The sequence below is a fragment of the Dryobates pubescens genome, chromosome 19 (assembly GCF_014839835.1).
Source record: "Dryobates pubescens isolate bDryPub1 chromosome 19, bDryPub1.pri, whole genome shotgun sequence".
NCBI classification, from domain to species: domain Eukaryota; kingdom Metazoa; phylum Chordata; class Aves; order Piciformes; family Picidae; genus Dryobates; species Dryobates pubescens.
The window spans coordinates 3,362,894-3,387,883 of NC_071630.1; the positions used below are offsets into that span (position 1 = coordinate 3,362,894).

General features: G+C 63.0%; 1 protein-coding gene across 1 annotated transcript; it reads right to left on the minus strand.

The window, feature by feature from the left end:
• Positions 1-773: 773 nt before the first annotated feature.
• On the minus strand, positions 774-15,610 carry PNP (purine nucleoside phosphorylase). The gene is made up of 6 exons (XM_054170140.1): positions 15,479-15,610; positions 7,689-7,858; positions 6,203-6,306; positions 4,050-4,225; positions 1,827-2,017; positions 774-1,003 (listed from the first exon to the last, which is right to left on the minus strand). Exons 1-6 carry the CDS (start codon positions 15,499-15,501, stop codon positions 786-788), a joined length of 882 nt encoding a protein of 293 aa, XP_054026115.1. The 5' UTR covers positions 15,502-15,610; the 3' UTR covers positions 774-785.
• Between the last annotated feature and the right edge of the window lie 9,380 nt (positions 15,611-24,990).

A 24,990-nucleotide genomic window follows, 5' to 3' on the forward strand; every position in this document is an offset into this window, starting at 1 on the left:
CTCTGGATCCTGTCTGCAGCTTGACCACTTCTCCACTGTGCATGGACAGGTCCTGCCTGGCACCTGAGCTGCACTTTCACCCCCTGTGGACCACTGCAGCAGTGATCCAATGCTGGGAGCAGAGCAGAGAGGGGTGAGGGGCTGCTGGGGAGGAGGGGGCATGGCAGCAAACAGCTACTGAGCTCTGCAGCTGCTGCTGAAGAGCCAAGGAGTAAGCCAAGAGAGGACTTCTGGGGGAGACCTTCAGGGCTGGTAAGGGAGCAGAACCCCATGCAGGAGGCTGCAGTGGTTCTCCAAGCTGCAGAATCAGCTGCAGCTCCCCAGCACTGCCTGTTCCAGGCAGATCTGACCTTCAGCCTGGGCCTGCTGCTGCCTCCTGCTCCTCCCATGAAACTCAGAGGCTTTTTTGTGGGCCCCCAGCAGAGCAGCTCCAGCAGGCACCAAGCCTTGTGGCCAGCTCTTGGCCTGGCCCCTGGCAGAGGGGCTCAGAGCAAGGGGTGAGCAGGGACCCTGGGCAGGAGGGGGGAGGGACACCAAACGCTCTGCAGCAGAGCCAGGAGGGGCTGCAGCTCATGGGGGGGGCTCCTTGCTGCCACCTGCCAGACCCAGAGTGCCAGTTTGGGCCACTGGCACCTAAGGAGGGGCTGACTGTGGCCAGATGCCAGAGCAGCTGAGAGAGAGAGAGGCCAGGTCTCAACAGGCTGTATTCAGAAGGAGGAGAGCAGGCGAGGGGGGAGGGCTGGTCTCCTCCAGCACCTTGCTGGGGGTGCCAGGGTGGCTGGAGGTCAGGGGGAGGCTGTGTGCTCCTGCAGCTTGCCCAGGAGGTGTGTGACCAGCCTCTGCAGCTCCTCAGCCCTCACCACTGAGATCCTCAGCACCTCCTCGTGGTTGGCCTTCTCCTGGCTGTTGTAGCTCAGCACCACCTTGTTGGTGATGAGGGAGAGCCCCAGCACCCGGAGCCCGCAGTGCCTGGCCACCATCACCTCTGGCACAGTGCTCATGCCTGTGGGAGGAGAGGAAAGGGTCAGGCAGGAGGCAGGACTCTGGCCTTCCAGGGGCTGCAGGGGGCTGCAGGAAAGCTGGGGAGGGACTCTTGAGTGTGTCAGGGAGGGACAGGACTGGGGGGGATGGAGCAAAAGGAGAAGTGGGGAGCTGAGCTCCCTTCCAGCCCTGGCAGCTCTGGGGGTCTAGGATTTAGCCCCAAACAGGATGTGCCCTTCAGGGCATGCCCCACCTCCCCCTCCCCTTCCCCCAGCACCTGCTGGCTCTGAGTGCCCTGCTGGCTCTGAGTGCCCCAGGTGCCAGGCAGCCCTGCCAGCCCAGCTCACCCATGGCACTGGCTCTGAGTGCCCTACTGGCTCCCTGTGCCCTGCTGGCTCCCTGTGCCCCAGGTGCCAGCCCTGCCAGCCCAGCTCACCCATGGCACTGGCTCTGAGTGCCCTGCTGGCTCCCTGTGCCCTGCTGGCTCCCTGTGGCCCAGGTGCCAGCCCTGCCAGCCCAGCTCACCCATGGCACTGGCTCTGAGTGCCCTGCTGGCTCCCTGTGCCCTGCTGGCTCCCTGTGCCCCAGGTGCCAGCCCAGCTCACCCATGGCACTGGCTCTGAGTGCCCTGCTGGCTCCCTGTGCCCTGCTGGCTCCCTGTGCCCCAGGTGCCAGCCCAGCTCACCCATGGCACTGGCTCTGAGTGCCCTGCTGGCTCCCTGTGCCCTGCTGGCTCCCTGTGCCCCAGGTGCCAGCCCAGCTCACCCATGGCACTGGCTCTGAGTGCCCTGCTGGCTCCCTGTGCCCTGCTGGCTCCCTGTGCCCCAGGTGCCAGCCCAGCTCACCCACGGCGTCGGCGCCCAGCGCCTGCAGCAGGCGGCACTCAGCGATGGTCTCGTAGCAGGGCCCTGGCAGCAGGCAGTAGACTCCTTCCCTGGTGAAGCTCTGGAAGCCCAGCTCCTGGGCACTCTCCCGTGCCAGGCCCAGCAGCTCTTGGTCATAGGCATCTGACATGCAGGGAAACCTGGCACCAAACCTGCAGGGCAGGGAAGGGCAGAGCCCTGCTGAGAGCTGCTGCTGCCTTCCCTCCTCCAGAGCTCAGCTGGAGAAAAGGGAAAGGTGAAGAGCAGAGCTGCCAGGGAGGCAGCCCCTTCATGCCCACCCCTGCCAGGGAGGCAGCCCCTTCATGCCCACCCCTGCCAGGGAGGCAGCCCCTTCATGCCCACCCCTGCCAGGGAGGCAGCCCCTTCATGCCCACCCCTGCCAGGGAGGCAGCCCCTTCATGCCCACCCCTGCCAGGGAGGCAGCCCCTGTGGGGCCAGGCTGGGAGGGTTGGGGCTGTGCAGCCTGCAGGAGAGAAGGCTGCAGGCAGAGCTCAGAGCAACCTTGCAGGAGCTGAAGGGCTCCAGGAGAGCTGGGGAGGGACTGTGGGCAAGGGCTGGGAGTGCCAGGAGCAGGGAGAATGGCTTGGAGCTGGCAGAGGGCAGAGGGAGAGTGGAGAGGAGGAAGGAATTGTTGGCAGGGAGGCTGGGGAGAGCCTGGCACAGGGAGGCTGTGGCTGCCCCCTGCCTGGAGGTGCTGAGGCCCAGGCTGGATGAGGCCTGGAGCAGGCTGGGCTGAGGGGAGGGGTCCCTGCCCATGGCAGGGGGTTGGAGCTGACTGAGCTCTGAGCTCCCTTCCAGCCCAATCCCTTCCCTGGATCTAGGAGCCCCTGAGGGGAGCAGGTCCCTCCCAGCCTGTTCAGGCTCCTGCTTGGGTACAGAATGGTTTGGGCTTGGAAGGAGCTTCTGGAGAACATCTACCCCAACCTGTCTGGCCAGAGCAGGTTCCCCCAGGGAAGGCTGCAGCAGTTCCTTCTTCCTGCTGGCTGTTTTGGAGCAGGAGGCAGCCTGTGCTTAAACACAAGCTGAAGAGTCCACAAACAACCCCCAGCCCCAGCTGCTCTCAGGGACCTCGAGGTCATCTAATCCAACCTCCTGCCCATGCAGCTCTACAGCTGGTGCCAACTGCAGCCCAGGGCTGAGGATCCAAGACCCTCTGTGCACTGCCCCTAGGTTAAAATCCTGCTCCACAGCTGCTGGAGGAAAGCTGAGCTCCCAGCCCAACAAGCAGCTCTTGTAGAGCTGGGAGACTCCCAGCAAAGCCACCTCTGAGGCCTTCAGTCAGGAGATGATGTTAACAGAGTGCCCTGCTTCAGAGAGCTGCATTGACTGAGACAGCCCTGAGGGGAAGGTCTTGGGGGTGCTTGGGGGTGCAGGGCTGGAGAGCAGCTGGCACCCAGCACTGCCAGCCCAGCCCCAGCCATGCCCTGGGCTGAGCCCCAGCAGGGTGGGCAGCAGGGGCAGGGAGGGGATTCTGCCCCTCTGCTGTGCTCTGCTGAGACCTCCCTGCAGTGCTGGGGCAGCTCTGGAGCCCTCAGCACAGACAGGGACCTGGGGGAGCAGTGCAGGAGGAGGCCACAGCAGGGCTGGAAGGGCTCTGCTGTGAGGCCAGGCTGAGAGAGCTGGGCTTGGGCAGCCTGCAGAAGGCTCCAGGGAGACCTTCTGGTGGCCTTGGAGTGCTCAGGGAGCCTCTCAGAGAGCTGGGGACAGTCTGGAGCTTGTGCCAGGCCAAGGGGGGATGGTTTGGACTGCAAGAGGGAGATGGAGAGAAGGAGAAATGTTGGACCCTGAGGGTGGGGAGAGCCTGGCCCAGGCTGCCCAGGGAGCTGGGAGCTGCCCCATGGCTGGCAGCAGTGCAGCTGAGGTTTTTGACTGGGAGCAAGCTGCTCTGGCTGAGTCCAGGGGGCTTGGACTGGGTGACCCTGGGAGATCCCTTCCCACCCAACCCCTTCCCTGACTCTGATACACTTGGGGTGGTTACTGGGAGGCTCAGGCTCTGTCCTTGCCCTGCTATCAGCTCCCTGCCTGGCCTCTGCTCCAGCAGCTCCATCCCAGCAGACAAGGCTGTGGTGCCCTGGAGCCAAGCTGCAGCTCCCAGCAGGTGATCTTCCAGCAGCCAGAGGTGGCTGTACTGTGGCTGGGGGGAGGGAAGGAGCCAGGGGCAGCGTGGAGCTGACTGGGACTTACCTCTCATCGTTGGGGCCCCGCAGAGGGTTGTGCCCTGCCACCCCAAACAGGCTGATGTGGTCTCTGATGAACATGATGTCCCCCACTTGGAACTGAGGGTTCAGCCCCCCAGCAGCGTTGGTGACAATCAAGTTCTCCACCCCCAGGAGAAAGAAGACCCTGATGGGAAAGGTGACCTGCAAGGAGCCAAGGCACAGAGGCAATGAGGGCTGCAGCTGCTCCCCGGCTTGGCTGAGGCAGAGCAAGGTCTGTGGCAGCCTGCAGGGAGACACAGCAACATCCCTCCAGGGTTTAACCCCCTCCTCCCTCCCTGAAACACCAAGAATTGAAACATATTCAACCCTGGGCTTGAAATCAAGAGAATCAGCCCAAATTTCCTGCAGGTCCACCGAGGTCACATCAAGGCAGGAGAAAAAGAAGAACCCCAGAGCTGGCAGGGCTGGAAGGGAGCTCAGCCAGCCCCAAGCCCCTGCCCTGGGCAGGGACACCTCACCCCACAGCAGGTTGCTCACAGCCACCTCCAGCCTGGCTGCAAACACCTCCAGGGCTGAGCAGGAGGCTTCCACCACCTCCCTGGGCAGCCTGGGCCAGGCTCTCACCACCCTCCTGGCCAACAACTTCTTCCTCACAGCCAATCTCCAGCTCCCCACTTCTCCTTTTGCTCCATCCCCCCCAGTCCTGGCCCTCCCTGGCACCCTCCAAAGTCCCTCCCCAGCTTTCCTGCAGCCCCCTGCAGCTCCTGGAAGGCCACCAGAAGGTCTCCCTGGAGCCTTCTCCTCTGCAGCCTGCACAACCCCAACTCTCTCAGGCTGTGCTCAGAGCAGAGCAGCTCCAGCCCTCTGCTCAGCCTCCTGGCCCTGCTCTGGACACCTTCCAGCCCCTCCAGAGCCTTCCTGGCACAGAGGCTGCAGAGCTGGGCACAGAGCTGCAGCTGTGGGCTCAGCAGAGTGGAGCAGAGAGGCAGAATCCCCTCCCTGGCCCTGCTGGCCACACTTCTGCTGCTGCAGCGCAGGCTCTGCTTGGCTCTCTGGGCTGCAAGTGCTCCCTGCTGGCTGCTGCTGAGCTTCTCCTGCCCCAGCACCCCCAAGGCCTTTTCTCCAGGGCTGCTCTCCAGCCAGTCCCTGCCCAGCCTCCAGCAGTGCCTGGGATTGCCCTGCCCCAGCTGCAGGACCTCCCTGCCAAGGGATCAAACCACTGAGCTGAGTGAAGCAACTGCTTAGGGAATGGAAGCAGCTCCTCACAGCACTGTTGCCTGTGACAGGAGCACAGAGCTGGTTTTATTCATCCCATGTTAGTTGTGTCAGTTCACTGCAGTGATCTGATCAGCAAAAGTTAAGGAACCTTTTGGAACTGGGGAGAAAAAAGAATCCCAAACACTGCAGAAGTCTGAGGAGTGCAGAAGGAGCTGGGGCTGTGCAGCCTGCAGCAGAGAAGGCTGCAGGCAGAGCTGAGAGCTGCAGCTGCAGAGCTGCAGGGCAGCTGCAGGCAGGCTGGGCAGGGACTGCTGAGAAGGGGCTGTGGGGATAGGCCCAGGGGCAATGGTTTGGAGCTGGAGCAGGGCAGAGTTAGATTGGAGCTGAGGAGAAAGCTGTGCAGAGGGAGGCTGGGGAGAGCCTGGCCCAGGCTGCCCAGGGAGGTGGTGGAGGCTCCATCCCTGCAGCCCTTCCAGCTCAGCCTGGCTGTGTCCCTGGGCAGCCTTCCAGTGCCTGAAAGGCTCCAGGAGAGCTGGGGAGGGACTTTGGACAAGGGCTGGGAGTGCCAGGAGCAGGGAGGATGGCTTGGATCTGGGAGAGGGGAGACTGAGGCTGAAGGTCTCAAGGACCTGAAGGAGAAACTCTTGTCAGGGAGGCTGGGGAGAGCCTGGCACAGGCTGCCCAGGGAGGCTGTGGCTGCCCCCTGCCTGGGGGTGTTCCAGGCCAGGCTGGATGAGGCCTTGAGCAGCCTGGGCTGGGGGGAGGGGTCCCTGCCCGGGGCAGGGAGGTTGGCACTGGCTGACCTTTGAGGTCCCTTCCACCCCCTCCCCATTCTCTGAGCCTCTGAATGGATTCCCCAAGCAAAGAGCCATCGGCAGAGCCGCAGCAGCTCGGGCAGGAGCTGCCCTCCTGCAGCCCCCGCTGCAGCTGGCCCCAGGGCGGGCTCCGAGGGGGTCTCACCGTGCTGGCTGCGTGTCCCTCGTAGCCGTGGAAGCGTCCCTGCATGCAGACACAGGGCTGGCCCTTCAGCACCCCAAACAGCAGCCTGCCGGCGTGCCCTGCCACTGGAGGAGGGAAGGAAGGCAGCAGAGCCTCAGCGCCGGCACCGCGGCCGCAGGCTCCCCCGGGGGCTTCCCGGGCGGGACACAGGATGGAGAATCGCAGCCCCAGGGGGTCATGGAATGAAAGAACCATAGGGGTATGGAATCGTGGAACACTGGGATCATGGAACCATAGAATGAGAGACTCACAGGACTACAGAGTCACAGAGCCATGGAATTGTGAGGCTTGGAAGGGAGCTCCAGGCTCAGCCAGCTCCAAGCCCCTGCCCTGGGCAGGGACACCTCACCCCACAGCAGGTTGCTCACAGCCACCTCCAGCCTGGCTGCAAACACCTCCAGGGCTGAGCAGGAGGCTTCCACCACCTCCCTGGGCAGCCTGGGCCAGGCTCTCACCACCCTCCTGGCCAACAACTTCTTCCTCACAGCCAATCTCCAGCTCCCCATTCATGGAATCATGAACCCCCAGAACCATGGGATCAGAGATCCACAGAGCTGCAGATGTCTAGAATCATAGTTCCCTAGAACCATGGAGTCCCAGAATGGCCCAGGCTGGAGGGGACCCCAAAGCTCCTCCAGCCCCAGCCCCTGCACCCAGCAGGGACCTCCCCAGCTGGGGCAGGCTGCCCACAGCCCTCCCCAGCCTCACCTGCAATGTCTCCAGGGCTGGGATCCCAACCACCTCCCTGGGCAGCCTGTGCCAGTGTTCCACCACCCTTCTGGGGCAGAACTTGTTCCTCACATCCAGTCTCAATCTGCTCTGCTCCAGGCTGAAGCCATTGCCCCTGGGCCTGGCCCTGCAGGCCTTGGGGAACAGTCTCTCTCCATCCCTCCTGTAGCTCCCTTCAGCTCCTGGCAGCTGCTCTGAGGTCTCCCTGGAGCCTTCTCCTCTCCAGGCTGAACACCCCCAGCTCCCTCAGCCTGGCCTCCCAGCAGAGCTGCTCCAAGCCCCTGAGCATTCTCCTGGCCTCCTCTGGAGCCTCTCCCTCAGCTCCAGGCCCTCCCTGTGCTGAGGGCTCCAGAGCTGCCCCCAGCACTGCAGGGGAGGTCTGAGCAGGGCAGAGGCAGAATCCCCTCTCTGGCTCTGCTGGCAGTGCTGCTTTGGCTGCAGCCCAGGCTGGGATTTGCCTTCTGGGCTGCAGTCTCCCCCTGCCTGCTCCTGCCCAGCTTCTCCCCCACCAGCACCCCCCAAATCCCTTCCCACAGGGCTGCTTTCTCCCCCCTGCTCCCCCAGCCTGCACTGCCAGTGAGGACTGTCCCAGCTTTGCTCTGCTCCCCCACTGCCATTTGCAGCCTTTCCCTCTGCCCTCCCCAGCCCTTCGTGGGAGCAGTTTGCCCTTCGGAGGAGCCCAAGGAGCCCCAGCTGCCAGGGGCTGTGCTGTGCTGACCTGTGCTGCGTGGGAAGTGGGGGATGTCCTCGTAGGCAAAGGCTGTCTTGTCCTCCAGGGCATCTGCCAGGCCCCCCAGCCCAGAGCCACAGATGATGGCCGTCCTGGGGCGCCGGGCGGTGCGGGCCCGCAGCCACTCGGCTGTTTCCTTGCAGACCTCATAGCTGCACCTGCCAGGGGAGAGCAGGGCAGAGCAGGAGGTCAGCTCACCCCAAAGAGAAGATTACAGGACGTGAGGGGGTGCAAGGGACCTCCAGAGATCAGCCAGCCCAACCCCCCCCCCCAGCCCCTGCCCCAGCAGGGCACCCCCAGCACAATGCCCAGGGGCACAGTGCCCGGGAGGGGTTGGAAGCTCTCCAGAGAGGACTCCACAACCTCTCTGGGCAGCCTGCTCCAGGGCTCTCTGTGAAGAAGTTTCTCCTCCTGTTGAGGTTAAATCTTCTCTGTTCCAGCTTGAACCTCTTGTTCCTTGTCTTGTTGCTGTGCACCACTGAAGAGAGCTTGGCCCCCACCACTTGACCCCCAGCCCTCAGCTCTTGATGGCCATTGCTCAGCTCCCTCTCAGCCTTCTCCTCTGCAGCCTGCACCCCCCCAGGGCTCTCAGCCTCTCCTGCCCAGGCAGTGCTGCAGTCCCTTCAGCAGCCTTGCAGCCCTGCCTTGGCCTCTCTGCAGCAGCTCCCTGTCCCTCTGGAGCTGGGGAGCCCAGAGCTGGAGGCAGGATTCCAGCTGTGGCCTCCCCAGGGCAGAGCAGAGCAGAGGGGGAGGAGAAGCTCCCTGGCCCTGCTGGCCACACTCTGCTGAGTGCCCCCCAGGACCCCCTTGGCCTTCCTGGCCCCCAGGGCTCATTGCTGTGCCCTGCAGCCTTTGCTGCCCAGCAGCACTCCCAGCTCCTTCTCCTGGGGGCTGCTCTGCAGCAGATCCCCTCCCAGCCTCTGCTGCTGCAGTTTGCTCTTCCTGCCCAGCTGCAGGGCTCTGCTCTCCTCCTGCTTCAGCCTCAGCAGCTTCCTCCCTGCCCAAGGCTCTGCATGGCCTCACAGCCTGCAGCTGGCTCAGCCAAGCCTCCCAGCTTGGGATCCTCAGCAGACTTCCTGAGCAGCCTCTGTCTGTCTGTCCCCTCACCAATGGCATTGATGAAGATGTTGAAGAGGCCCAGAGCCAGCACTGCTCCCTGGGGGCCTCCCCTGGTCACAGCTCTCCAGCTGGACTTGGCACCCCTGGCTCCCTGCACTCTGTTGTGTCACCAGTCCCAGGCTGTTGACAAAGACACTGAGCACAGCTGGGCCCAGCACTGCTCCCTGGGGAGCAGCACCGGCCCCAGGCCTCCAAGCTGACTCTGTGCCACTGATCCCAACCCTCTGAGCTCTGCTGTGGAGCAGGCACAGAGCCACAGGCTCCACCTCATGGAGCAACCACCTGTGCTGCATTTCTTGAGCTGCTCTGTGGGGCTGTTATGGAGACAGCACCAAAACACTGCAGAGCACCACAGTGCTGGAAAGGGGCCAGACACCAGGGAGAAGAATGCCATCAAACCCCACAGAATTAGAGCTCCAGGGCTGTTCTTGAAGGCATTTCAGTGTGCAGCTCAGATGCCCTCCCCCTGGCCAGAGGCAAGTGGTTTGAGTCCTCTCTGCCAGTTGCATTCCCCCGGTGGCAGGATGGCTAATGAGAGGTGGATCACAGGCACGTCACAAGGCATCACCACCCCTGCTCCTGATGGGCTCTGGCCTCTCCTCAGCTCCCAAGGGCTTCCCAAGGCTGTGCAAGGGCACAGGCAGCCTGTGCACAGAGGTGGCCAGCAGGCTGCAGAGGTCCAAGGGTGCCTGCAGACACCAGGTTGCTCCAACCTGGTTTTCCAACACTTCCAGGCTTGAGGCATCCAAGAGTTCTCTGGGCAACCTGTGGCAAGAAATTCTGCCTCCTGTCTCACCCAAATGCAGCTTCTTGCAGTCTGAAGCCATCACCCCATGTCCTCCAAGTCAAAAGTCTCTCTCCAGCTCTCCCCCTTCAGCTACTGGAAGGCAGCTCTAAGGTCTCCCTGGAGCCTTCTGCAGGCTGCCCAAGCCCAGCTCTCTCAGCCTGGCCTCACAGCAGAGCCCTTCCAGCCCTGCTGTGGCCTCCTCCTGCCCTGCTCCCCCAGGTCCCTGTCTGTGCTGAGGGCTCCAGAGCTGCCCCAGCACTGCAGGGAGGTCTCAGCAGAGCAGAGCAGAGGGGCAGAATCCCCTCCCTGCCCCTGCTGCCCACCCTGCTGGGGCTCAGCCCAGCTCCAGGGGAAGAATGGCTAATGAGAGGTAGAGCACAGGCATGTCACAAGGCATCACCACTCCTGCTCCTGATGGGCTCTGGGCTCTCCTGAGCTCCCAGGGGGAGTGCAAAAGCACAGGCAGCCTGAGAGCCTGTGCACAGAGATGGGCAGCAGGCTGCAGAGGTCCAAGGGCCCCTGGATGGGTGATGAAATAGACTTTGTCCTCTGCAATAGTCAGGCTGAAGTCCATGGGCATGGATGGGTAAAGGAACAGACTTTGTCCTCTGCAACACTCAGGCTGAAGTCCATGGGCATGGATGGATGAAGAAATAAGCTTTGTGCTCTGCAACACTCAGGCTGAAGTCCATGGGCATGGATGGATGAAGGGAGACACTTTGGCCTCTGCAGGAGCTGAAGAACTCAGGCTTTGGAAGGGTCCCTCCTGGGGCTGGCACCACACTGCAGCCAGCCATCTGCCCCACACCCTGAGCTTTCATCCTCTCCTACCAGGTGGGCAGAGGGGCACAATGTCCTAGGCAAGAGGCCCAATGCCATCAGTCTGCATCAGAGCACTGCCTGCAGTGCTGGGGCAGCTCTGGAGCCCTCAGCACAGACAGGGACCTGCTGGAGCAGAGCCAGAGGAGGCCACAGCAGTGCTGGCAGGGCTGGAAGGGCTCTGTTGTGAGACCAGGCTGAGAGAGCTGGGCTTGGGCAGCCTGCAGAAGGCTCCAGGGAGACCTTCTGGTGGCCTTGCAGTGCTAGAAGAGGCTCTAAGAAAGCTGGAGGCAGAGTTTGGAGCAGGCCAAGGGGGGATGGTTTGGACTGCAAGAGGGAGATGGAGAGTGGAGAGAAGGAGAAATGTTGGACCCTGAGGGTGGGGAGAGCCTGGCCCAGGCTGCCCAGAGGGCTGGGAGCTGCCCATGGCTGGCAGCAGTGCAGCTGAGGCAGTGTGAGGCTGTGAGCAGCCTGCTGAGGCTGGGGAATGTCCCTGCTGGCTGCTGGGGGCTGGGCTGAGGGAGCTGGGAAGGTCCCTTCCCACCCAAACCATCCCAGGATCCTGTGACCCTATAAACTCAGAAATGGAAAGCAGGAACCTGGGCTCCTGGGCAGCTTGATTTCAGAGGGGGATTACTCAAACAGCTTGGCCAAAGAATGCCTGGGCCAGGTCTGAGCCAAGCTGCTGCAGCTGGGGGGGGACAGGAAGCGACCTGCAGCACACCACAGGGCTCCAACTTCCAGTCCTGTCAGCCCTGGAGGCATCAGGTGCCTGAAGCAGTTTTGGAGCAGTCAATAGCAGACCAGGCTCATAATGCAGCCTCCAATAAGGCAATGAAAGGCATCTTCTGAGTGTCAATATCTGAGAGCATTCTCTTGGCAGCAGCTCAGTCACTGCCAGGGCTGAGCAGAGCTAAGGGCTGTGCCAGCTGGAGGCCCTGGAGCACCCAACACAGCAGGAGGAGGGAAGGGGTTGGGCTGGAAGGGACCTCTGAGATCAGCCAGCTCCAGCCCCCTGCCATGGGCAGGGACCCCTCCCCCCAGCTCAGGCTGCTCCAGGCCTCATCCAGCCTGGTCCTCAGCACCTCCAAGCAGGGGGCAGCCACAGCCTCCCTGGGCAGCCTGTGCCAGGCTCTCCTCAGCCTCACTGCCAACAATTCCTTCCTCCTCTCCACTCTCCCTCTGCTCTCTCCCAGCTCCAAGCCATTCTCCCTGCTCCTGGCACTCCCAGCCCTTGCCCACAGTCCCTCCCCAGCTCTCCTGCAGCCCTTCAGCTCCTGGCAGGCTGCTCTGAGCTCTCCCTGCAGGCTGCACAGCCCCAACCCTCCCAGCCTGGCCCCACAGGGGAGGCTCTGCAGCCTCTGAGCATCTCTGTGGCCTCCTCTGGAGCCTCTGCAGCAGCTCCAGGTCCTCCTTGTGCTGGGGGCCCTGAGCTGGAGGCAGTGCTGCAGGGGAGGTCTCCTCTGCCCCTGGGCAAGCTGCTGTGGGTGCCCTGCTTTAGCAGGGGGGTTGGGCTGGATGATCCCCAGAGGTCCTTTCTGACCTGGGATTCTGGGCTTCCCAGCTGCCCAGCTCCTGCTCTAAGTCCTCCCCACCACCTGCTCCACCAAACCTCTGCTCCTGGCTGCAAGCTGTGAGGTCAGAGCTGCCCCAGGATGTCATTACTCCCACGGCCACCCATTAAGGCAGAGTCACTCAGCTGAAACACTTCCCAAAGGCAGAGCCTGGGAATGAGGAAGGATTTGTTTACCAGCAGATGTTTTCCAAGGGTGCCACAAGCTCCTGGCATCAGCAGAAGCTCTGAAAGGTGACAGCAATGGAGCTGCCACTTGCCTGAGTGCTTGACCCCTTGCTCCCAGGGGCAACAAAAGCCCCAGCAAACCCCAAGCCTTAAGTGTGCTCTACAAACATCACTGAAGGAGGTCCCCAGTGTCTCTGGGGGGTAACTGAAATCCTTCAGAGGCTGAAGGCAGCCAAGAGACTCTGAGTGTTAACTGCCAAGCTTTTGGAGCACCTGTGGCAGGCTTGGGCAAAGAGCCAGGGAGGGGGCCAGGATGCTCTGGGGCACAGAATCCTGGAGCTGAAGCATGCTGGGGGTTGGAAGGGACCTCCAGAGATTCATGGGTTGGGTTGGGTTGGAAGGGACCTTAGAGATCATCCAGTTCCAGCCCCCTGCCACGGGCAGGGACCCCTCCCCCCAGCCCAGGCTGCTCAAGGCCTCATCCAGCCTGGTCCTGCCTGCCACCCCCTGCCAAAGCAAAGGAAGACATCCGGGGGGGGGTTTGGAAGCTCTCCAGAGGAGACTCCACAGCCTCTCTGGGCAGCCTGCTCCAGGCCTCCAGCACCCTCACACCAAACAACTTTCTCCTCCTGCTCAGGTGGAGCCTCCTGGGTTCCAATTTGTGTCCACTGCCCCTTGGCCTGGCCCTGGGTATCCCTGAGAGGGGCCTGGCTGCATCCTCCTGCCAGCCACCCCCCCCAGTATTGATGGCCATCGATCAGATCCCTCTCAGCCTTCTCCTCTCCAGACTGAACACCCCCAGGGCTCTCTCAGCCTTTCCTCCTAAGAGAGAAGCTGCAGTCCCTTCAGCATCCTTGCAGCCCTCCCTTGGCCTCTCTGCAGCAGCTCCCTGTCCCTCTGGAGCTGGGGAGCCCAGAGCTGGATGCAGCATTCCAGCTGTGGCCTCCCCAGGGCAGAGCAGAGGGAGAGGAGAACTTCCCTTGTCCTGCTGGCCACAATCTTATGAATGCCCCTGAGGAGCCCCTTGGCCTTCTTGGCCAGCAGGGCACATTGCTGTGCCCTGGATAGCTCTGCCCCCCCTTTCATTCTCAGCAGAGGTGCCTGCTCCTTTGCAGGGCACGACTGAGCCACGGCTGCTGCTCCTGTACGTACCCAGAGGTTGCAGAGCTGTGGGCTGGAGCCTGTCTGGGGCTTGCTGAAGCCATTGGAGCTGCTGGAGCTGTGCTGGGATGGAGCAGGGGATTTCCTCCCCCCGCCCCCTTTGCAAGCAGAAGTGGTGTTAAAAGCCTTTCTTCTGTACCCAGAGAGGAGCAACCCCAGGGCTCCTGGCCTGAGAGCAGCCTCTGGGTGCAGGCAGAGCCCCAGCAGAGCTCTTCCCATCCCAGGTGCCGGGACGCATCAGAGCTGTCCCCAGTTCTGAAGGCACAGTGATGTCACAGCCAGCCCTCAGCGCCCTGCCTGCAGCCCTGGGGATGCAGAGCCCCAGAGGGGACCAGCAAGGCGCCGAGGACTCCCGACCCCGGCGGAGACCAGCTGCTGTGCAGGGCTGCAGAGAGGGGAGCCTGGCCTGCGGGCTCAGCAGATGCAAGGCTCAGCCCGGGACTGCAGGAGCCTGAGGGCTGAGCAAGCTTTTTGGAGAGCAGAACTAACACCCAGAGCAGAAAGCCCTCTGCAGCTACTTGGTCTCAGGCGACGCACACCTAATAATAGTGCCGGGGAGCTTCGCCCCGGATTAAACCTCTGCCTCGGCTCAAGCCTCAATCCCCTCGGCTGTGATTGCTGTCATCCACAGGAGACAGGCAGCTGTTGCACAACACAGGGCTGCCACCCATGACACAGCCTCGGTGGCATGAAAAACCCCACACAGCCCAGCCCCAGCCTCATCCTGCCTCCAGGGGGGCGGAAGGAGAGGCCGTGGGGGAAGCAGAATTAGCCTCAGCAGCAGCCAGAAGAGGAGGAGGCTTCAGGAGGGCAGAGCACAGAGGCTGCCCCTCCACACCTTGGGTCCCTGTCCCTCCACACCTTGGGTCCCTGCCTCCTCACACCTTGGGTCCCTGCCTCCTCACACCTTGGGTCCCTGCCTTCCTGCACCCTGCACCCCTGCCCCCTCACACCTTCGGTCCCTGCCTCCTCACACCTTGGGTCCCTGCCTCCTCACACCTTGGGTCCCTGCCTCCTCACATCCTGGGTCCCTGCCTCCTCACACCCTGGGTCCCTGCCTCCTCACACCTTCGGTCCCTGCCTCCTCACACCTTCGGTCCCTGCCTCCTCACACCTTCGGTCCCTGCCTCCTCACACCCTGGGTCCCTGCCTCCTCACACCCTGGGTCCCTGCCTCCTCACACCCTGGGTCCCTGCCCCCTCACACCTTCGGTCCCTGCCCCCTCACACCTTCGGTCCCTGCCTCCCCTCACCTTGGGTCCCTGCCTCCCCTCACCCTGGGTCTCTGCCTCCTCACACCCTGGGTCCCTGCCTCCTCACACCTTGGGTCCCTGCCTCCCCTCACCTTGGGTCCCTGCCTCCCCTCACCTTGGGTCCCTGCCCCCTCACACCTTGGGTCCCTGCCTCCCCTCACCTTGGGTCCCTGCCTCCCCTCACCCTGGGTCTCTGCCTCCTCACACCCTGGGTCCCTGCCTCCTCACACCCTGAGTCTCTGCCTCCTCACGCCCTGGGTCCCTGCCTCCTCACACCTTGGGTCCCTGCCTCCCCTCACCTTGGGTCCCTGCCTCCCCTCACCTTGGGTCCCTGCCCCCTCACACCTTGGGTCCCTGCCTCCCCTCACCTTGGGTCCCTGCCTCCTCACACCTTGGGTCCCTGCCCCCTCACACCTTGGGTCCCTGCCTCCTCACACCTTGGGTCCCTGCCTCCTCACACCTTGGGTCCCTGCCTCCTCACACCCTGGGTCCCTGCCCCCTCACACCTTGGGTCCCTGCCCCCTCACACCTTGGGTCCCTGCCTCCCCTCACCTTGGGTCCCTGCCTCCTCACACCTTGGGTCCCTGCCTCCTCACACCTTGGGTCCCTGCCTCCTCACACCCTGGGTCCCTGCCCCCTCACACCTTGGGTCCCTGCCTCCCCTCACCTTGGGTCCCTGCCTCCCCTGGCTCAGCCCCTGTGCCAGGCTGCTCTGCCTGTTGCCACATTTCCTTTCACCAGGTGGCACAAGATGGTTTTTAACTTCTGAGCAGCCCTCCTGTGGCCTTTATTGAGCACCCGGGAAGGAAGAGGAAGGAAAGAGGAGAAGCCAGCGAGGGAACGGAGCCAGCCCCTTCCAGCCGGGACGGCTCTGCGTCCCCCCTTTCACAGCCCCTTACCTTTCTTCCTCAGCACAGGCCATCCTCCTCCTCCTCCTCCTCTCTGCGTTAACCCACAGAAGGGGAAGGCTGCCGGCAGCGGAGCCGCAGGGGCTTTGCTCTGCCCAGCGAGCCGAGGCCCAGTGAACCTGCGGGAACGTGCCGCCGGCTCTGGCCGTGAGTCAGGGAGGTGTGTCCCGGCCCCGCCGAGCATCCCGATGCCCGGGGAGGAGGGGCATGGCAGGCCGGCCGCGGCTCCGCCGCTCCAGCCCCGTGCCACACATGCTCGGGAAAGCTCCCGGCTCCGGCGCTTTGTCATGCAGATGAGGCTGCGAACCTTCGCCCGCTCGGCTCCGCGGCAGCTGGCGGCAGAGCCGGCCGCATCTGCACGCTCCCGTGGCGGCTGGGAAGCGGCCAGCAGCTGCGGGCACCAGCCCCCTACCCATCCCGGCCCCGCTGCAGGCACCAGCCCCCTACCCATCCCAGCCCCGCTGCGAGCCCAGCCCCCTACCCATCCCAGCCCCGCTGCGGGCACCAGCCCCCTACCCATCCCGGCCTCGCTGCAGGCACCAGCCCCCTACCCATCCCAGCCCCGCTGCGAGCCCAGCCCCCTACCCATCCCAGCCCCGCTGCGGGCACCAGTCCCCTACCCATCCCAGCCCCGCTGCGAGCCCAGCCCCCTACCCATCCCGGCCTCGCTGCGAGCCCAGCCCCCCTTGCAGTCCCAGCCCCCTACCCATCCCAGCCCCGCTGCGAGCCCAGCCCCCTACCCATCCCAGCCCCGCTGCGATCCCAGCCCCCTACCCATCCCGGCCTCGCTGCGAGCCCAGCCCCCTACCCATCCCGGCCTCGCTGCGAGCCCAGCCCCCCTTGCAGTCCCAGCCCCCTACCCATCCCAGCCCCGCTGCAGGCACCAGCCCCCTACCCATCCCAGCCCCGCTGCGAGCCCAGCCCCCTACCCATCCCGGCCTCGCTGCGAGCCCAGCCCCCCTTGCAGTCCCAGCCCCCTACCCATCCCAGCCCCGCTGCGAGCCCAGCCCCCTACCCATCCCAGCCCCGCTGCGATCCCAGCCCCCTACCCATCCCGGCCTCGCTGCGAGCCCAGCCCCCTACCCATCCCGGCCTCGCTGCGAGCCCAGCCCCCCTTGCAGTCCCAGCCCCCTACCCATCCCAGCCCCGCTGCGGGCACCAGCCCCCTACCCATCCCAGCCCCGCTGCAGGCACCAGCCCCCTACCCATCCCAGCCCCGCTGCGAGCCCAGCCCCCTACCCATCCCAGCCTCGCTGCGAGCCCAGCCCCGCTGCGGGCACCAGCCCCCTACCCATCCCAGCCTCGCTGCGAGCCCAGCCCCCTACCCATCCCAGCCCCGCTGCGAGCCCAGCCCCCTACCCATCCCAGCCTCGCTGCGAGCCCAGCCCCCTACCCATCCCAGCCCCGCTGCGAGCCCAGCCCCCTACCCATCCCAGCCTCGCTGCGAGCCCAGCCCCCTACCCATCCCAGCCCCGCTGCGAGCCCAGCCTCCCTTGCAGTCCCTGCCCCCTACCCATCCCAGCCCTGCTGCGATCCCAGCCCCCCTTGCAGTCCCAGCCCCCTACCCATCCCAGCCCCCCTTGCAATCCCTGCCCCCTACCCATCCCAGCCCCTCCTCAATCCCTGCCCCCCGGCGATCCCAGCCCCCCTTGCAGTCCCAGCCCCCTTGCAATCCCTGCCCCCTTGCAGTCCCAGCCCCCTTGCAGTCCCAGCCCCCTTGCAATCCCAGCCCCTTTGCAGTCCCAGCCCCCTTGCAGTCCCAGCCCCCTTGCAATCCCTGCCCCCCTTGCAGTCCCAGCCCCCCTGCAGTCCCAGCCCCCCTGCAGTCCCAGCCCCCCTGCAGTCCCTGCCCCCGTGCAGTCCCTGCCCCCCTGCAGTCCCTGCCTCCTTGCAGGAGGGTTGGAACTGGATGGTGTTGAGGATCCCTTCCAACCCAAACCATTCATGGATAGATTCAGGCAAAGGTTTAGGCTGGAAGGGACCTCAGTGATCATCCATTCCACCAAGCTAGGACTCTAAGGTCTGCTCAGCCTCTGCTTAGTTGAGTACGTCCTGGTAGACACAGGCCACAAAACTCCTCAAGGATGCCCTCATTTGCTCCTCTCCTTTGCAGCTTTGCTTTCTATGGAGGCTAAAGCTGGAAGCAGCCCTGCCCTGTGGCTCTGTCCATGCAAGAAGCAGCTGCTGCCAGCAGCTGAGGGAAACTACCTTGCACAGAGCCAGAGGTGTTGCCAAGACAACTGAATGCTGGGAAAGAGGATGAGGAAATCAATCAATCAATCAACAAATGCAAGGAGGTCAGTGGTGAGTAGAGAAGAGGCCTCACATGCCCCAGGGGAGAGGCTACAGCTACAACCTGCAGTCTCAGCTTCCTGGATCCAGAAGGGAGCCAGGGAGAACAGCTCAGGTGCTACCTGTCCCTGCCCACCCAGGGCAGCCAGGCACTGAACACTAAAAGCAGGCAGCACGAGGCTCAGGCCTCACCATCCTGCTTGAGACTCCCACTCCTGGCTGGGTGTTGGCCTCAAAGAGCCCACAGCAAACACCTCCCTGGGCTGCCCAAGGGTTGCCCAATGGAACTTCAGCATCAAAGGATGTTTTAAATGCAGGCAGAACCCCCCCTGGGCATTTTAGAGAGAGATCCTTCAGCCTGGAACGCCTTGGGTCCTGCACCTGGGGCAGGGCAACCTGGGGCATCAATCCAGGCTGGCTGCAGGGAAGGCCTTGGGGGTGCTGGGGCTGGGGGAGCAGCTGGGCAGGAGCCAGCACTGGGCACTGGCAGCACAGGAGGCCAAGGGCAGCCTGGGCTGCAGCCAGAGCAGCACTGCCAGAGCTGGAGAGAGAGGATCCTGCCCCTCTGCTCTGCTCTGGGGAGACCTCCCCTGCAGGGCTGGGGCCAGCTGTGGGACCCCAGCACAAGAGAGACCTGGAGCTGCTGGAGAGGCTCCAGAGGAGGCCACAGAGATGCTCAGAGGGCTGCAGAACCTCTGCCCTGGGGCCAGGCTGGGAGGGTTGGGGCTGTGCAGCCTGCAGCAGAGAAGGCTGCAGGCAGAGCTGAGAGCTGCAGCTGCAGAGCTGCAGGGCAGCTGCAGGCAGGCTGGGGAGGGACTGCTGAGAAGGGGCTGTGGGGATAGGCCCAGGGGCAATGGTTTGGAGCTGGAGCAGGGCAGAGTTAGGTTGGAGCTGAGGAGGAAGCTGTGCAGAGGGAGGCTGGGGAGAGCCTGGCCCAGGCTGCCCAGGGAGGTGGTGGAGGCTCCATCCCTGCAGCCCTTCCAGCTCAGCCTGGCTGTGTCCCTGGGCAGCCTGCTGCAGCTGGAGCTGGCCCTGCTGCCTGCAGGCCTTGGCCAGGAGGCCCTTGGAGGCTCCCTTCCAAGCTGATGCAGTCTGTGAAGCTGTGGCAGCAGAGGCTCCCGGGTTCCTTCTGGCCTCCAGCAGAGCCCATGAGGAGCAGCAGGAGGCAGGCATCATGTGGAGCAGCAGCAGCAGCTCTGTGGGTCCCAGGGGCTTGTTGCAATCTGATTGGCACTGAAGGAGCAGAAAATGGATCTGAACAGAAACCCAAAGTGCCTTTTGTCTCCTCAGCTTTGTGACCCTCTCCTTCTCTTTTTCATGTTCATGCTTCCACTTCCTTACTTTCTCCTGGCAAACTCCAAATGCCTCTCCTGCAGAGCTGGGAGGCTCTGGGAGCTCCCTCTCAGCAGCCAGTGGTGCACCCTGGCACGGTGCTCAGCTTGCTGGGGGCAATGGAACATCACCATCGAGGGCCTGAGGCTGCTCTGTCATCCTCCCTCCTCTCCTCTCCTCTTTCTCTTTTCACCATGCTCCCCTTTGTCCTGGTGTGATCAGAGCTGAGCTGATGCTGGTCAGTGCTGTCCCTCCCCAGCTCAGGCTCTGCTCTCTCAGGCACTGTCTGCAGCTCAGGGCAGCTTTGCACAGCCAGAGGCTGCTCCTAGGAGCAGGGAGAAGCTGCTGGGGACAGTCCCTGCCAAGGGCTGGGCTGCAGAAGGGCTCTGCCTTGCACTTGCTCCTCTGCACACCAAGGGCCCTGCCGCAGCTTGTGTCCCACCTCGGGGGCAGGAAGGAGCAGACAGCACAGGGGACCCTCAGCTGCCCACCAAGGGACTGCAGCCCATGGGTGGCATCTCCAGGAGCAAGCTGAGGGAGCAGCAGGGTCCTGCCTCTGCTCCAACTGGCTGCAGCCCCAGCAGGACTCTGCCTGTTCTGCCTTCCATCCTGATCCCTCTGCTCCTGGATCCACTCCCACAATCCAGCTCCTGAATCTGGTTCCTGTCCAGGCTGGGACTGTCCCAGTGCCTGCCACAGCACCAGAGGTGCCAGTGGTGCCCAGCACTGCCCCCAGGGGCTGGGCTCCACTCTGGGCTGTGTCTCTGTCTCTGTTTCATTGGATTGTTCTCATTCCCATCCCAGCTGGGTCAGGTCCTCTCCCACCCCGAGCAGCCTCTCTCCTTGGCTCCCTTTCTGTTCCCTGGGGGAAGCAGAGGGCTCCATGGAGAGCCTCTGGCACAGCTCTGGGGGCCAGCCCAGCCCTGTCCCTTGGCACCTCTCCTTTTCCACACACCTCCTCCTTGTCCTTCCCTCTCTTCCTTGCCTGTCTGACCCGTGGCCACCTCTGCCTCTTTCCTCTGTACCCTCAGCACTGCTTTTCTCCCCACACCCCAGCAGGCTGCCAGCAGAGGTGGCTTTGGGTAGATTCAACCACCTCACACCTGGGCCAAAGAGGCCCTTCCTACACCAGCCAGCACCCCAAAGGTGTTCTGCAATCTCTGTCACCCCCAGGCAACATCTGCCTGAGCCCAGGCTCTCAGAGCCACTGATCAGCTCCCTCAAAGCCTCTTTCTGCCTCTGGAAAGCCACTCTCCTCTTTGAGAGCCATCATTTGCTCCCAATGAATTGCATCAGAGAGCAAAGCTAAGACCTCAGTGTCGACTTCCCAGGCAGCTCTCTGACATCAGCAGAGCTCTGATGCCCCCAGAAATGTTCCTTTTGATTAGCCTTAATCTGATTCCCTTCATTAATCTGATTCCTTCGTGGCAGAGGAGAGAGATCAGACAGTCTGGGAGCTCTCCCCTGCTTGCTCTCAGCTGAGACAATCTCCTCCCAGTTTGGATCTCCATGGAAAACAGGATTAGGGCTAAAAACACAGGATTAGGGCTGCAAGAAAGGAGGCCCAGTTCTGCAGAGGCTCTCATTTAACAGCACCAACACAAGGAGTGGAGCTGAGCTGGAGCCTGTGAATGGGTCACTTGCTGCAGGAGCCCTGGGGAGAGGCTGCTGGAAGAAGTCAGGTGGAGCCTTGAGAGCCTTCCTGCCACTAGCAGAGCAGAAGGAAGCTGCAGGAGCTGCAGTGCCTGCAGCAGGGATTCCAGAGCAGATCCACACAGTCCAGGGGGGTCAGTTAAGTAATTATTATTGAGGCTGGAAGGCAGCACTCAGAGAGTGGTGCTCAGCAGCTCAGGGGCCAAAAGGAGAGCAGGGAGCAGTGGTGGCCCTCAGCTGGGGGTGCTGGGACCAGTGGTGTTTGACATCTTTGGTGGTGTCCTGCACACTGGGACTGAGGCAGCCTCAGCAGGGCTGCAGCTGGCACCAAGCTGTGAGGTGCTGCTGGCACAGGGGAGGGAAGGATCCAGACAGAGGGACCTGGGCAGGCTGCAGAGCTCAGCCCAAGCCAAGCTCCTCAAGGCCAACAAGGCCAAGGGCAAGGTCCTGCAGCTGGCTGAGGGCAAGGCCAAGCACAGAGCCAGGCTGGGGCAGGAGTGGCTGAGAGCAGCCTGCAGGAGGAGGCCTTGGGGGTGCCAGGTGGTGCCAAGGTGCCCAGGAGCCAGCCCTGGGCCCTGGCAGCCCAGAGCCAGCTGAGTGCTGAGCTGCAGCCAGAGCAGGGAGAGCAGCAGCACAGGGAGGGGATTCTGCCCCTCTGCTCTGCTCTGCTCAGAGCCCCCCTGCAGCACTGCCTCCAGCTCTGGGGCCCCCAGCACAAGGAGGACCTGGAGCTGCTGCAGAGGCTCCAGAGGAGGCCACAGAGATGCTCAGAGGCTGCAGAGCCTCCCCTGTGGGGCCAGGCTGGGAGGCTTGGGGCTGTGCAGCCTGCAGGGGAGAAGGCTGCAGGCAGAGCTCAGAGCAACCTTGCAGGAGCTGAAGGGCTGCAGGAGAGCTGGGGAGGGACTGTGGGCAAGGGCTGGGAGTGCCAGGAGCAGGGAGAATGGCTTGGAGCTGGGAGAGGGCAGAGGGAGAGTGGAGAGGAGGAAGGAATGGTTGGCAGGGAGGCTGGGGAGAGCCTGGCCCAGGCTGCCCAGGGAGGCTGTGGCTGCCCTCTGCCTGGAGGTGCTGAGGCCCAGGCTGGATGAGGCCTGGAGCAGCCTGGGCTGGGGGGAGGGGTCCCTGCCCATGGCAGGGGGCTGGAACTGGAGGGTCTCATGGAACCCAGCCCACCCCATGGATCCCTGGCTGGGCTGCAGAGTGTTGAAGAGCAGTCTCAGCCTTTCTCTCTGTGTCTGGGGGGAAGTGGATCTCCAGTCCTGATCTGCCTGACTCAAACCCTTCCCAGCCCTGTTCCTGCAGCCTGCACCCAGGCTGCCAGATAAGCATCACCTGCAACCACCCTGGCACAATGCCTTCCACCCCCACAGTGCCTGCTATCTATAGAGGTGGTGTGAATTATTTTGCAAGCAGTTCATCAGAACATTTAATTAGGGCTGGAGGCAGAGCCTCCCACTCCCCTGTGTGCCTCACACAGCATCACATCCCCGTGCTGCCCTCTCACCTGGACTCACAGCACCCTGCTGGGAAAGAGGATGGAGCTGCAGGGAGGTTCATGGAGGCTACCCAGTGGAGACAAACATCAACCAACCCAGGCCAGGAGGAAGCAGCCCCCAAGCAAGGTGGTCCCACAGGCACCCCCTGCAGTGCTGGGTCCAGCTCTGGGCTCCCCAGTTCCAGAGGGACAGGGAACTGCTGGAGAGTCCAAGGCAGGCTGTGGGGATGCTGAAGGGCCTGGAACAGCTCTGCTGTGGAGAAAGGCTGAGAGCCCTGGGGGTGTTCAGTGTGAAGAGGAGGAGGCTGAGAGGAGACTGATCAATGTCTGTCAATAGCTGAGGGGTGGGGGGCAGGCTGAAGGTGCCAGGCTCTGTTTGGGGGTGCCCAGGGACAGCACAAGGACCAACAGGAATGAGCTGGCCCCCAGGAGGCTGCAGCTGAGCAGCAGGAGAAACTTCTTTGGTGTGAGGCTGCTGGAGGCCTGGAGCAGGCTGCCCAGAGAGGTTGTGGAGCCTCCTGGTGTGGAGAGCTTCCAACCCCCCTGGATGTGTTCTGTGTGCCCTGCCCTGGGGGATGCTGCTGCAACAGGGGAATTGGACTGGAAGATCTCCAGAGGTCCCCTCCAACCCCTACCATCCTGTGACTCTGATCCCCATGCCCTCATGGGTGCAGTGCTCACCTTTATTGCTGCCTGGGCAGCATTTCCCCTTCATATTAAAATGCAACTCTGAGGTCTCTCTGGAGCCTTCTCCATGCTGCACAGCCCCAACTCTCCCAGCCTGGCCCCAGGGCAGAGGTTGCAAACACCTCCAGGCATCAGGAGGAGGCTTCCACCACCTCCCTGGGCAGCCTGGGCCAGGCTCTCCCCAGCCTCCCTCTGCACAGCTTCCTCCTCAGCTCCAACCTAACTCTGCCCTGCTCCAGCTCCAAACCATTGCCCCTGGGCCTATCCCCACAGCCCCTTCTCAGCAGTCCCTCCCCAGCCTGCCTGCAGCTGCCCTGCAGCTCTGCAGCTGCAGCTCTCAGCTCTGCCTGCAGCCTTCTCTGCTGCAGGCTGCACAGCCCCAACCCTCCCAGCCTGGCCCCAGGGCAGAGGTTCTGCAGCCCTCTGAGCATCTCTGTGGCCTCCTCTGGAGCCTCTCCCTCAGCTCCAGGTCTCTCTTGTGCTGGGCTCCCACAGCTGGCCCCAGCCCTGCAGGTGAGGTCTCCCCAGAGCAGAGCAGAGGGGCAGGATCCTCTCTCTCCAGGTCTGGCAGTGCTGCTCTGGCTGCAGCCCAGGCTGCCCTTGGCCTCCTGTGCTGCCAGTGCCCAGTGCTGGCTCCTGCCCAGCTGCTCCCCCAGCCCCAGCACCCCCAAGGCCTCTGCTCATAGGTAAGACAGGACACAGATGAGCAAGGGAAGAGCAAACCAGGCACTCCAAGGGCTTGTCATGGTTAGCTGAGCAAAAATGAGACCTGAGCAAGGCTCTGATGACAGCCTGAAAATGTTGCCATGGAGGCAGGAGAGACACAGAAGCTCCAGACAAGCAGCAGGGAGCTGGGGAGATGCTTGTTCAGTGAGGCCAGACATCAGAAAACAGCTTCTGAGTACCCAATATGTGCAGTCCTGAGCAGCCCTCTGGTTAGGGCACAGGGGAACAGGCTTTCAGGGTGGAGATCACTGAAGAAAGGGCTGTGTGATGTTCCCTGGCAGGGAAGCAGAGGCAGCTTTCATAACCTGTCTGCCACCTCTGTTAAAACTCAGCAGCCTCAGAAGCCTCAGGCAGGAAGAGGAAGGAGCTGTGAGCAACTGTGAGCAAATGAGACCACAGAAAGCAGGGAGGGAGCACAGGGCTCCTAAGAGCAACCAACACTTCCATCCTCCAGCTCCTGGAGAGCTGTCAAAGGCTGAAGGCTAACTCCAGCCTCACAGAGCTGGCTGAGGGAGACCTTTCAGATCACTGAATCCCCCACTGGACCCAGCCCTGCCAGGCCACCACCAAACCACAGCCCTCAGCACCACACCTCCGCAGCTCTGAAACCCCTCCAGGGCTGGGGACTCCACCACTGCCCTGGGCAGCCTGGGCCAGGCCTTGATGACCCTTTTGGGGCAGAAATTGTTCCTCACAGCCAACCTAAGCCTGCCCTGGGGCAACTTGAGGCCATTTTCTTCTTTCCCATCACTTGTTCCTTGGGAGAAGAGACCACCCCCAACCTGGCTCCAACCTCCTCTTCAGGGAGCTGCAGAGAGCCAGAAGGTTTCCCCTCAGCCTCCTCTTCTCCAAGCCCAGAACATCCAGAACCAGGCAGGACCACAAGTCCTGCTTCTAGCTCCTGCCCCATGCTTTCATCCTGAGTCCCTTCAGTCTCAGGCTGCTTCTTCAGACTTGCAGAAGGGGCAGGCAGAGAAAAAACCTCAGATAGGGTCACAGAAGGGTTTGGCTTGGATGGGACTGGCAAAGGGCAACTTGTCCAGGGAGCAGGGGCAGCCTCCACTGGATCAGCTTGCCCAGAGCCTATGATTTGACTGCTTGGAAGTCACCAGACACAAATCTTCCAGAGGCTCTGTGACCCTGCCCAAGGAATGCAGCAGCAATTCAAGCTGCTGCTCCACAGCATCCCTTCTGCCTGGCACCTGGCAGAGCACCAGGAGGCACCAGGCACAAGCAGAGGAGAGAGGCAGAGCCCAGAGAGTGTTCCCAGGCAGGGGAGTTTGGGGGAAGGAAAGCACAGCACTGGGGCAGGCAGCAGAGG